General features: G+C 35.5%; 1 protein-coding gene across 1 annotated transcript in view; it reads right to left on the minus strand.

Moving 5' to 3' along the window:
- The window catches only part of LOC140233800 (uncharacterized), a 64,253-nt gene that overhangs the window by 9,167 nt on the left and 40,769 nt on the right, over positions 1–14,317 (minus strand). Inside the window, exons 5-7 of the mRNA XM_072313893.1 lie at positions 7,802–8,079; positions 6,907–6,993; positions 3,396–3,662 (exon numbers count right to left, since the gene is read on the minus strand). Coding sequence (XP_072169994.1) covers positions 3,396–3,662; positions 6,907–6,993; positions 7,802–8,079 — 632 coding nt within the window. The remainder of the gene's footprint in view (positions 1–3,395; positions 3,663–6,906; positions 6,994–7,801; positions 8,080–14,317) is intronic.

The raw sequence follows: 14,317 nt of genomic DNA on the forward strand, positions 1-14,317 counted from the left end.
ATGATATTACTGGCAAAGCTTGTGTGAAAATAACACAAAATAAATGGGTAGTCTTTGGAAAATGCTGTATTTTCGATTATTTCTATTATATCTATTGTTTGATGCCTATGTCATATAAAAAATAAAGGAAATAATAAGAAGACCATTTCAGGGTAATTCACAACCATAATTACTTCACAATTTGGTCCTTCAGCAAATTACAGCCAAGAAAACCACCATTTCATCCATTATTATATTGTTAACTGAACTTGGAACGGAAAATCATGCAAAATCTGACGAACATGGTTGTCAGTTTATGGTTGCCATGGTAACCAACAATATTGGACATAGCTAAATTATACATCAAAATGTTCGCAATAAGATTTTAGGAAAAGTCACCAAATTTGGTTGAAATCAGGTGAAGGGTGTAGGAGTGGCAAATGAAAATATGGTAGGGGGGGGGGGGCACAATGTGCCCCCCCCCCCCCCTTGGGCTTTATAGGGTTAACCCGTCTACGGAAATATGAATTCCAATGTAATTTTTTTAATGAATAAGAGAATCTTGCTTTGGATGTTTCCGGGGTTTTGGGGGTGTTTTTTGGTGTTTTTTTTGGTGTTTTTTTTTGGTGTTTTTTTTTTTTTTTTTGGGTGGGGGGGGGGGGGTTGGGTTGAATCCAAGTGATGTGAAGAAAGACGACATAAAACTACACTGTAAAACTACACATACTATTTTAGACATTTGTTGGCCAGTGTATCAGTGTATCATATCAGTGATGTTTTGAGAAGGGGATTCACGTTCTTAATCTTTTCGCAAGATGATTAGAAACCGCTTTAGATAAAGTGTAAAACAGCATACAAGTCTAAGAGGAATGCAAATAAACAAAGTAAACCAAAGTTGTCCTAATAAAAGGTCGGACCCACCTTTTATCAGGACCACTTTGTTTTTGTTTTTGTTTTTGATATCTCAGACATTTCAAAACCGATTTTCATTAGATAAACTTGTCATTCCTCGTAGAATTCTATACTCTATTTACACTTCATATAAGTGGTTTCTAATTATCTCCCCAAAAATTAAGACATGAATCACCATTTCAACCAAAACTATGTCATCCCTTTAAAGATCTGCGGTTCATCGTTAAGAGTCTCGGTGTGTTTGGCTTCACATACATTTGTGGAATGACAGCCTTGTTAAGCGTTACAAGTACAGCTGTACAAGAAAGCTATTACTCATAGATACTGAGGCAGTTTGTGTTAAAAATCAGGTCCCATTGTTCAGGATCCTGGCCAGATAAGCGTGGATGACAGTACAAGGTACTAAGAGCGCGTCTCGAAGCAACTGCTTTTTGTTTCGTCACAACTGTTCTAACAATTCCGGGGCTCGGGGTTAAAGGCTGAGTCGCAAGTCGCAGGATACCTAGTTACTCTGCGACGCGCCATGCCAAGGCCTCTTCAATGCATGTAATAATGCATTGTATTGATTGAAAGAGATATAGATAGAATATATGTATATATATATATATATATATATATATATATATATATAACTTAATGTATATAAATTATATGTATGTAAATTATGTATATATATATATATATATATATATATATATATATATATACATACATAATTTTTTGTTTAATTATGACTTAAGTATGTTTTATAAGAACACAAAACAAGCTAGAAAATAGGTAGCTTGATATAATATGAACAGATACACCGAAGAATAGACAGACAGACAGATAGATAGATAGATAGATAGATAGATATTCGTAAGATTGTTTTAAAACTTGCGTATACATCTATTCCCACTATCTTTTTTTTTATTGGTGTTACGTTCGGAGTTAAAGGGATCGTACAGTTTTGGTTGAGACCTAATTTCAGGTTTCTAACATTTGTTGGTGAGATGATGAGAAACCTCTTGTAAAATATGAAAGAGCATGTAATTCTATGAGGAATTCAACGCTTATTTGATGAAAATTGGTTTTGAATTGGCTGAGATATCCCAAAAAGAGCGATTGTAATAAAGTGTGGGACCCACACTTTATTACTATCGCTTTGTTTTACTTTGTTTTTGGATGTATCAGTCATTCCAAACCCGATTTTTATCAAATAAACTTTGAATTCCTCTTAAAATGGTATGCTCTGTACTATATCATAAGCGTTTTCTTGGTATCTCGCAAAAAGTTAAAAGCCCAATTCTCATCTCCACCAATACTGTATCATCCCTTTAAGGAAAATTGGCAACTTGATGCCAATGCTGATGATTCGGAAAGGAAAAGAAAAAAGACAACAACCACAACAACAACGACAACACCTATGGAACAAGGAAACAATGACATGAAACAAAAGACAAAATATCTGTGCAGGTTCTATACAGGTTGACCTTCGTCCACGATAAAATGGGGCCAAAATTCGCGTGTGTACGTGTCCGTCATTCGTACTTCTCCGAACCAAACAAAAACCATATAAAATTATACCATGTGTCCTTGCTGAGAATTGGAACCGTGACATATTATGGAAGGGCCACTAAAAGGTGTATTTTCTCTTCCTTTTCTGTGTATTTGTGGGGGTGGGGGAAAGAGGGTGGGTAATGCAGACATTTTCGTCACTCCGACAAGGAGTCACCCAATTTGTAAGGTGCGTCTCCCAAAGTTTTACTTTGTTTTTCCTTTTCATTGTTCACTGAATAGAATCGAGTAAAAACAGTTTCAGAATCTAATAATATCAAACACAAAGCAGTATAATTATACAATGTGAAACACCTACCGTAAAACAAAAAAAAAAAAAAAACGAGCATACGATTTGTGATGCTTTTCCAAAAGTTATATTAGTTTGCCTTGTTCTGTCAGGATGCCAAGAAAACATCATTTTTTTAATCTTTTTTTTTTTTCTTATAACCTGCTTGTCATCGTTACGACTTGCCAACTTGGGAGCGCATACCGATAGATGCAGAGAGATTGCAAATACATGGGTTATAGACAAAATAGACAGAACGGAACCGAGGAAGAACAAATGACTAAATGAAAAATAACAAAATAAAACTTCAAGTAGATGGCAAGATGGATTCAACTAGATAAGTACCTAAATAGATAGATTAATAGATATCAATAACTAAAAAGTTTAAGAAGATATAAATATAACAGAAAATATAAATAAAAAATAAAGCTGAAAGTTGAAAGTTGAAAGAAACAAAAAGAAAAAAAAATCATTAGTATGAATAAATAGTAAGATGGATAGGAAAAAGGATATATATATATATATATATATATATATATATATATATATATAATAGATAGATAGACGTAACCACAATAAATTTACTATCATCCGTACTTTACTCATCAGAAGAGCGGCCAGATGAATATGATTAGGAAGGCGAAGAGATAATCTAATTAAAGCGCTTTAGATAGCTCACCGGATGAAAAGTTGGCACTTCCACAAATTTGGCGAGGGTTGCCAGGACACGAAACGTTGCAGTTCTTGTCGGTCAGTCTGCCGAACGAGAAGTCATCGGGATCGCTGTCACTGCACAGGCATTTGCGCAGAGAAATGGCGGCAAAACGCTTGTCGTCTGCCTGGCACTTGGCGATGCATTCGTCGACGGTCTCCACGGGAACCCTTCTAGGGACGTAGCGACCTTGAAAATCTTCGTTGTCTGGGACGCACCCCTGGTAGCCAGGTTCTAGTGGAGGGATGAGACATCGAGAAACTTCGTTCGCCAAGATTTTTGCATGAGACACTTAATGAGAAGCCAGCGGCAACTACGCAGGATCGTTTTTCTAATTTCATGTGTTACAGAAGGTGGACTCTGTGACGAGCATAGAAGCATTACCTATACCATCTCTCTTCATTGCAATGCAGATTGAGGTACTGTACATAAAGATACGACATTCCTCGAGGCACCGCCATGTTTTATAATGTATTGCAATCCTTGAAGACGGATTCAGAAAGTGCGTTCTTAATGTATTGTGTATTCAAGTATAGAATCATATGGGCCATTCTCAGATTAAGTGTTCAATTCCATGTGAGTAAAACCGAAAAATCAACCACAAAGTAATACATTCAAAGATGTGTTTTCGGTAACTTCAAAACCGGTCAAATACGAAACAAAAAGTGGAACATGCTAAATGATGGCCATTCATTGAGTGAAAATGAATTGAAATAGAGCATCATATATGATTTTTGATCACCAATCAGATACGTTACCGCAAATTTACATGTTGTAATGGACTCCTAACTTTGAATTAAATTTATTGTTTTGATCCAATTTATGTTCAGGAAAAGACATCTGTCCCCCCTAAAGATATTGGGGGTTTTCAAGAGGTAAAGATGTTGTCTTCCCTTGCTAATTGGTAGAAATTATTTCTGTGTGGAAGGTTGAAATATGTTTTTTGCTGAAATGAAATATAATCTTAAGATTCACTTTGTATTTTTAACAATTTCGCTTACAAAGTAAGTTTCGAATCCCACAAATCATGCAAAGGGAACGATCCGATCTGGAATTTCCACAGGAAACAAATATGAATTGCTTTCCTTGGGAAATAACTATTGAAAAACATCGAATCGCCTTCGGTAACGTACCTGGTAAAATATAAGTAATAATTTTAGTTGTGTATGAATTAATAAATATCACCTGTTTAATTACTTACCTTATGAATTGATGTAAAAATGAATGCTGTAAGCCCAAATTAACCATTTCAAACATTGTACGTAATATTTAAACTATGAAATGTAGTGGAAAAGAGACCTAAATGTGAAAGCTGAGTTCTTCATTCACAGAATATTCTCATCTTACATCTGAATGTATTTATCCATCTGACTATAAATATTTATTAAGTTTTGATGGATAATGCAAACAAGGTTTAAAAAAAAAATATATTTTTGCAGGCACTTAGAAGGAAGTAGGTACAGTCTCTATGAACTCGCTATACTAAAAAGTTGTTTGGCCTATGGTAACGTATTTCGCTCACTCCTTTTAATGAAAATGAATAAATAATTGCTCAACTTATCAATGAATCTTGAGTAGTTCTTCATATGTTGAAAAACACTAGAATAAATATGCAACAGAACACTGAAACTTTTCTCGGAAGCTTTTCATAAACTACTTTTTACTCTTTCAAAGTTTGGTAATGTATCTGGCGTACCGTAAATGAATCTGTCGGTGAAGTTACAGAGCAATTTCTACTGAATATTCTTCATTTGAACATAACTTTAATTTTCTATGGAAGTGTCATTCTATGCAGATTTTTTCTATGAACACGTTGTTTTACATAACATTATTGTCACCGTGGGTGCCCTGAATTATACGTAACGTATCCGCTAAATCTGAAAAGCAAAAAACTGATATGCTGAATCATAGCTTCGTCTTGTGAAATAAACGTTCAAAGTTGTTGCATAGAATATGAAAGTGGCTGGGTTTTATAGAATAGAACTTTGGAGTTTGTGAGAACACAACGATTTGTTTGTCAAAACATTTACAATTTTTTTCAGCATTTTGATTATGTGGTAACGTATCTGTCGGAAAACTTGGCATTAAGTTGTGAGACACTGACGCAGAAAGAAAAATCATGTGGAAGCGTTGCTCTTTTTCACCTCTCTGTCCTTTTGGTGTAAGAATATAATCCTGAGGTCCAACAAAACGAAGCATGTAATGTGTAGGGATGAATTTTGACCAGATTTGATCCCCTGAAAGCACAAGACCAATGAGCAAAATTCGGTCACGTATCTGCGGTAACGTATCTGTGGTAACGTATATGGTCGATCATGTTATTATGAGAGCGATATCTACCAAATATTTCTCACTGGTACTAAACCTTAATGTTAAATCGATGCGTCATTCCGAGGAGTAATGTATAACATACAATTTGTCTGACATTGCAATATCTGTCGCAGTGGGGGCGTGAAATGTATGTAACGTATCTGTCCAAATAAAAATGTAGAAAACCGATATTTCAAAAATTGTACCTTATTCTCAATAAATAGCTGTTGCACAAAAAATCTAAGTACTTGCAATGTACGAAGTATATCCTCAGGGTGTCATATACACAGGGTCTTTGCATAGTCTTGTTATTTTCGCAATGCTGTAACACTAAAGAAACTGGTAACGTATCTGGCGGTGAACTTGGCGACAGGTTTCAAAAGGCTATAAAAAAGAAGTCAATAAAAATTGTGGAACTTTTCGAGTATTGTGATTAGCACATATGATATGCTCATCGTCCATGAAAATGATATTTGGAAAGTGTGTTTGTGGACGGAGAGGAGCAATAAAACATAATTCTAAAATAGCCGGCGACACTGCGTTTTGGGGGTATTAACGAAGTTTAACAGCAAAATTTTATACAAAAAGGCAGACAACCGCATTTGATCGTGTTTATTTTTGACATATAAGGTCCTCGTGATATATTATAAACATTTAAATAGTATCTAATAGGTTTCAGGGAACTGCAAACTGTCATGGAATGTCGGCGACACCAAAATTCCGTATTTGAACGCTTTTACTGAGAATGGGCCATATAGCTCTCTCTATTACTGTGTTGTCTGCCTGTTTGTTAAACTAATGACCTATAGCTGAATTTAAACATTGCTGTTCTCTAGAACAGGAGAACAGACAATGATAGGATGGAACACACACACACACACACACACATACACACACACTCACACGATTGTGTTTCATGCATATCCAATGCATACAATGACATATCCCCGTGAACACACACACTAGAACAATACCTGAGAAATTGACGACACATTTTATCTTGTGATAGTCCCGTGGAAAGAGTCAAACATAAACATATTGGTGTGAGTATATCACTTAGGCCTACAAGGTGTAGGAGAATGCAATAAACAATGGGCAAACTTTGGACATTTTCAGAGTCTCTAAGCTCAGCACTTATATGCTTCGATCTCCACGCCGTTAAACTCACCGAGGCAAACGACACCGGCATCTTTGGAGTGGGGACAGTCCGTATACTTGTACTCATCAAAGTGGCACGTTGAGAGCGTTTGCTCGGCTGCCAAAAAAAAAAAAAATAAATAAAAAAAATAAATAAAATAAATAAATAAGTAAGTAAATAAATAAATAAGGCACAACAAAAATATTAACCCAATGTATGATGTTAAATGGTCATCATTATCTGGGAAATCTATGAATACCATGATTATTGTTTTGATAATTCTCCGACTAAGTCTGGACATGCAGCATTCAATTACACCTGGGCAATTACCATGATTTTTTAAAGTGTCTCAAGATAACTTGCGCTTAAAGGCAAAAGATTCAATTCAATTCAAATTATTTCATTTCCATACCAAGTAATACAAAGCAATATACATGACGTTTACATGAGTAGAACATTTCATATCGCAGAACTTTCAATAATGTAATGATACAGTCATAATAATATCGTCTTTATATTTTTATTAATGAGCAAGTAAGCAACAGAAATTATATACTTTAACTTGATATGGAAAGAAAAATTCCACAAGAAAAGCATAGGTCCTAAATTTTGTAAATAATATTACTCCAGAAGGGAATCTCAAGAAAATTCTAGTGTCAAGGACTCCATATAAATTCTGACATCATGACGTCAGACAAACGGACAGAAATAAATAATTATAACAAGAACAAGAAAATGAAAAAAAAAACAAGGACGGAACTGGCAGAAAAAAAAAACAAATTAAAGACAGACATATTATAAAGAAAAGACAAAAAAAACCCCAGTCTAATTACGCTTTTTTCGAAAGATCGCCAGGGTTGTAAACTCAATTCATTAATGTGTTGATTTTTCTTTCTCTTTCTTTTTCAATACACCAATTACTTACAACCTATGCACGACATGTAGCCGATGTAGTGGACAGGTCCCGTGCCTGACCCGAACCGGCTGCTGTTGTCGAATACCATGGCAGCTCCCGGATATCCGGCCTGGCGGCAAACAACCATAGCTATCTGGAGGTCCTTGGAGTGTCCGCATAACGTGCCCCACGTGCCATTCATGTTGATTTCGATTCTTCCTTCGTTCGGTTTGCTTCCTCCAACCAAGCGGATATCTGTAACAGATAAATGAACAATAAAATAGAATTCTCTCGATCTTTTCCTTCCCCTTCCATCGCAAACATCGTACCTATTCCATCTATTTCTTACTCTCTCTCCCTCTCTCTCTCTCTCTCTCTCTTACTTCCTCACTCTAAATTAACAGTTAACAAAAGAAACAAAAATCTCACCGGAAGTTGATGTCCCATGGGCTAGACAAAGCACTGTCAGCCAAAACATGGGCAGAGGTACGGCGAGCCGCCCGAGAGAGAGGTAACGGTAAAGCAAGTCCATGGTACTGGGGAAACAAATGTAATGTGCATAAAGACGTTATAATATGAAGAGCAGAATGTGCTGCTAAATCACCATCTTTTTTAACATACTTTTTTTTTTTTGCAGAGCACACACTATATACAAAAATTACATCAAATTAAGCATAACTATTAAAGAAACAAAAAAACTTGATCAACTTGATAAAATTAACCAATATCCGCTTCACTACATAAGCTCCCTTACAGTCCCTTGAGAATACAGCATTTCCCAAAAATTGCAATAAACTGAAAAAAAAAAATCCTCCTTAAATTAACCGAACGAAACACATAATTTTTTTTAACCTATCAACCTACCCCTGTACAAAACAAAATAACCATATGTGCATATTATCAAAACAAACCGTATTCTTGCTTAACCCCCTTAACTTGCACACCATTACTCTACTATTACCTAACTACATCTACCTACCCCCCCCCCCCACACACACACACACTCAGACTCATTAACAAACAAGAAATATCGCTCACATATACGCACTTGAATGACACATAAATCCTTGTATTGTGTGTTATTATCGCTTGCAAGCAACAAATGGAATGCATTCGACAATTTCCCGCCCCCCCCCCCCCTTTTCAGGGTCATATCCGTTTTGTACAATTCCCATATTTGCTCTATGTTATTATTAAGTGTGTTGAAAGAGCACCAAGGACGTAGGAGTCATGGCAAATAATACCCCCAAAAAAAAAAAAAAAAAAAAAAACTAACTACGTAATGAAGAAAAAAAAAACACACACATTCAAACCGACAACACACAAATTTTGCACCAGCGCATATCAGTGCTTATTGGTATTAAGCCTGTTGGGCGTTCACCTTTTTTTTTCTTTTATCTATACTTTGTTGTGCATGTGTGGGCGCGCATATGCATTGGTATTATCCGTTATTAGTCCAACTGATAAAGTACCAAACCGGCACATGTGAATAGAAAAGGTGCACCAGTGATATAATGTTGGTTCATATAAATGTGATTGCACTGAACAAGACTTATTATGTGACCTTGCACACACAAAACGAACAAAAAGTCGCACACAGTGATTTTGTGTGAGGACTGAAAATAGGTGAAATGGGTCAACCTAACCAATCTTGAGTTTTTCATATTTTCTGAAAGAGCAAGTCTTTTTCTATATTATGTTAAAGTTTGGGATTATAAAACGAACAAGAACTTGTGTTTTCAGCAGTTTTTCTAGAACCCTTTTTGGTGGAAAAGTGTGATTAGTTGTTTCTTATGGAACCCTCTTCCCAGTTCTCAAAAACCCTGTCTATACACTTCACTTTCAACTATAATAACTTTAGAGAGAATAATGCTACTGCATTGAACGTTGATATTAATCATGTACAAAATGTGCTAATGAAGCATTTTAATTTCAGCTTAATCTAAAAATCCCTTCATTGTTGTTGCTCCAGCGGTCAACATCCTGTTTTTTTGTTTTTTTTTTTCGATTCATCCCACAGCTAGCATAGCTTGGTAAAGATTAAGCGCTTGAATACACTCTGTACTTCAGAGCCTGTTTTCTCAGTTCACACTTTCCAGAGTGTGTCATTTCTTTCCATTGTAGGTTAGCAGAGTCCATTTGAATTGAGTTATACATCATTTTAAAGCTAGAGTCTGCTCTTTCAGAATCTACTCTTATCTACTCTACTCTAAAAATCCATGTCTGGCGACTTTTTGTTTGTTTTGTGATGCAGGGTCACATAGGTTATATCTTATAGTCCGCACAATCAAGAATGCTTGTTTGAAAACAAAAATGCCAAATTTAGCTCTCGCTGATGCTCAAATCACCACTGATCCTTTCTTACCTATAGACAAACATACCTCACGCTATGTCATAATACTTTACATAACTGATGATCATCACCGCTATATAAATCTCCACAACACGGATGTGGGCATACATGACATGTACACCAGACTTTCGAAAATAAAACAAGGGATGATGTATCAATAAACTAACTTGACTTTTTCTTCCCCTTTACCTACCTTTGCCTTCGCGGTTAGCCGACAACTTATGAGTTAAATTTTCATCCATAGATATGAATGCGACTTTGAAACGCTAGTAGAGTTTTGAACACGTGTTTAGGTTTGTTTTCGTCTTTACTTTTCTAAAAGTATACTTGGAAAATGGATTCAATTGTTATTATTGTTCAAACATGATTGTGAATTTCCCCTTAATTTTTTTTTTTTTTCATACTGTATTGCATGATAGCTTCAAGTTTATTTAGTCTCTTACGAATAAACCAAATCCTTTAGGCGCAGATTAAAAAGAAAAGAAGAAAAAATGAAAATTATATGGGATACCAGAAGCACAAACCTGAGTAAAATAAGCACGAGTGTGTGCATTGTTACATATGAAATTTGAACAAAATACTGAAAACTAGAATTAGAAAACTAGTTAGAAGGGGAAAACCATTGTAGATGGAGGGTCCTTCTGAAGATTGGAAACCAAATGTCACTAATCAAGCGAGTATATCATTTGGCTTGTCTTTCACAAATTTATTGAATTTAATGTTATTTTCTCATCACTATCTTCGCACGTATTGGATCATACCGAGTGTATGGACCATTGTTAAATGTATATAGATTGTGTACGCTGCTATTTTTACTTGATAAAAGTCAAACCCATGAAATAAATTTCAGTTGTTGTTGTTGTTTCTAATGCCCAACAAAGAATATGTTTTGCTTGTTTAACGATGTAAATTTGGAAGAGTGGATGTGTTCATGTTAGATAAACTTTACCATCATTATAATTCATTATTATGCTACCAATTATGAAGATGTTATCAGAAAGTAAAGACATTGTTGAATTATACAGACATGATTATTATATTTAACAGTTTGCACGATTACAAATATTTGTTTTGGTCTTTTTTTTTTTTTTGGATACATCATTCGGTTCATTAGAACAGACCTTGGCCGAATTTTCCCATAACGTATTTTATTATACCCGTACACCAACACGTCTGGAATTGCTTCACTTGCCCATAGTTCAGTCTATGTCAGATTTTTTTATTTTTTTATTTTTTTTTTTGCGTGACAAAGATGACGCAGTAGGGTAAAAGTTGAAATACACATCACGCATTTCCCGTCTGCGATGCACATTTTTTTTTTCTAAAGATTGTAGAAGCGCTCTCCCCACTCATATCCTCCCACACTGTCTTTGCTCCTTCCGTCGCTTCGCAACCGTAGAATTGATGTCGAATGATTGTGAACAAGCGTTTTATAATTGGAACTTAAAGTATTTCATCTTTATTTTCATTTTATATAAGTTTTTTTTCTTTCTTCGTGCTGCGTTTTCTACACTGACACTCTCCGCTGAAACTGAAATAAATGAAACGAAATAAATAAAGAAGCCGCGATATCGGTGCATTGGTGTTTATATACACTTATACATGAATATGCCCTGAGAGGATTTTTGTTTTCTTTTAAATGCTCATTTTTTACCGACTACGGTTAAACCATTTCCCCTTTACTATACCGAAGAGGACATCAGCAAATCAAGTATGACATCAAAATCGGCATCGATGTATTGATCGTATCGATGTTCGTCTACAAATACATCATAATGCAATAGCGCATAAACACGTGTTAATTACAATCAACACGAAATAATTGCATAAAGCCGAATTGGTACTTACCCCCTTCCGTATCGTAACTGTGCCAACGAGTAATTGATTTCTACTCCACCCAAGGACCCCGTTTTGTGAATTATCACACGATAGTCCCACAAATAGTTTAACGGAAACGTTTCACCAACACCTATAGTTTTCAACTGAATAGATAGAAGTAATTCTTCCGAGTAGCTCCACAGCCCAATATTAACTTCGGATTTGGGCTGAAGTGACGTCACTCGTTGGGTCAACAAACTAATCGAGCGCTACTACCTCCACAAAAGGGCAGAATAAAGGAAGGGACGACAAGTTCGCCCACTATCAGACTGAATGGAATTTGACAACTGCTGAAGCGATTATCGCATCAAAAAAGACACCGTGTATAAAAGTACACTGTATGTGTTTATGTCAATGACACCGTGCATAATACATAGCATGCGTTTATGTGAATGCTCAATCCTTCCATGTGAATCAGGGAGGGTTAATGAGACACAACGTGAGGACCAAATCCGATGAAAATAGAATAACATAGATATGAGTGTGTTTTTGTGTCTTGTGTCTTTTACCAGCCGCTGCACGAGCCATGATAATGATATTTTGTCTAATTTTCTTGTGAGTTTTTTGATGTTTTATCTTTCTATTTTTCTCGTGGTCATGAAAGGGATAAAAAAGAAAGTAGAAGTAAGCTATTCTCTGTCTCTGCGTCCATCTCTCTCCCTCTCTTTCTCTCTCAAACACATATACACACACACTCACAGATACACTCTCCACTTCTGAATGAAAAGTTCACTGATGATTGCGAGTAATTTCAGAGCAACATATTTTAATACACAAATGTTGTTTTAAAATATGTTTCTCTGAAATTACTCGCAATCATCAGTACTTTGTAGTGTTCATTCATAAGTTCGAATATCACGCAGATCACGTCCTTACAGATTATCTACGACAACCTGCACGCCTGTCTATGCACCCCCACCCCCAAGAATGGATTGTTCAAGCAGATTAAAAAAAGAACAGAAAAAGAGGTGAGACATACGCCTGTCGGTGTTCACACAATTTAAATCGTCTTAGTCCAGAATATGACTTCTTAGCACATTGTTCCAGACAACTAAAACCAGGCTTGCTTAATTTCTGTTTTTGGTTTATTTATTTATTTATTTGTTTGTTTATTTGTTTGTTTGTTTGTTTGTTTGTTTGCTTAGGGGATGTATCCAACATATAGCAACTGTATTATGCAAACGGGAGATTCCAAGCTCTAAAATCATTTGAAAACCAATTTTCATCAAATAAACGTTGAATCCTTCTTAAAATTACATGCTCTTTCATATTTCATAAGAGGTTTCTCATTATCTCACTAAGGAATGTTCAAAACCTGAATCCCCACCTAAACCAGTACTGTACAGTCCCTTTAAACTGTAAACAGTTGGATATTTAATTCTAGAGAGACATATAGAAATAGAGATGGGGGGGGGCAGAAGAGAAAGAGAGCGAGAGAGGGAGATATTAAAGATCAAATGGTGGGTGTGAATATTCTCAATACATTGGTATCCAGCCCAATTCGTTTCTGACAGCCAAACTGTTACAATAGCCATGATAGCTTTACATAGAATGTTACTTTTTCCTCCACAGTTGATTATTATATTTCATGCAATGTAAGGCCCTACTGCAAATTGTACACTTATATTGACAATATTGTCCCTCACTCGCGTGTGTGTGTGTGTTTGTGCGTGCACTTTCTATTTTATGAAACACGTCATCTGTATTATTTCTGTGTCTGCTCAGTTTTCAATTTCGATCGCAGTGTTATCGTACTCTCATTTTACGTTGTTGTAACTAATTTTCCTATTTGCGTTATTTCCACAAAAAAAAAACAAATGTTTCGTTAATATAACCCTGTATATCGGATGACTGTGTAACTTTCGTAGTTGTTGTTCTGTTTGTCTGGGTTTTTTTTTTTCTAGGTATGTTTTTGTAATTGTTTCCCGATGTCATAGAAGCGCTGTGACAGTCTGATAGCTGATAAGTGATAATGTGGAATCACAGTCATTTCTGGTATCACATATTGCAAACACACAAGAGACAGGAAAAACGGAAAAGAACGGTAGATAGGCCTACACGGCTTTTCATCCATCTCTCTCTTTCTCTTTCTTTTTCTCTCTCCCTTTCTTTAAAGGCCCTGTTTACCTTTTTCAAGATATCACATTTGATGTATATGTTTAGGTTTGTTGTATCACAAAATATCCTACCATATATATATATATATATATATTTTGCAATAAAGCCTAAAATATAAGTCTTAGGAGATGTCAGTATTTTTCTCAATAAGCCATAACTGTAGACGGTTCAGTCTGGAAACATTTTTAATATATCTT

Source organism: Diadema setosum, chromosome 10 (assembly GCF_964275005.1).
Source record: "Diadema setosum chromosome 10, eeDiaSeto1, whole genome shotgun sequence".
Classification (NCBI taxonomy): domain Eukaryota; kingdom Metazoa; phylum Echinodermata; class Echinoidea; order Diadematoida; family Diadematidae; genus Diadema; species Diadema setosum.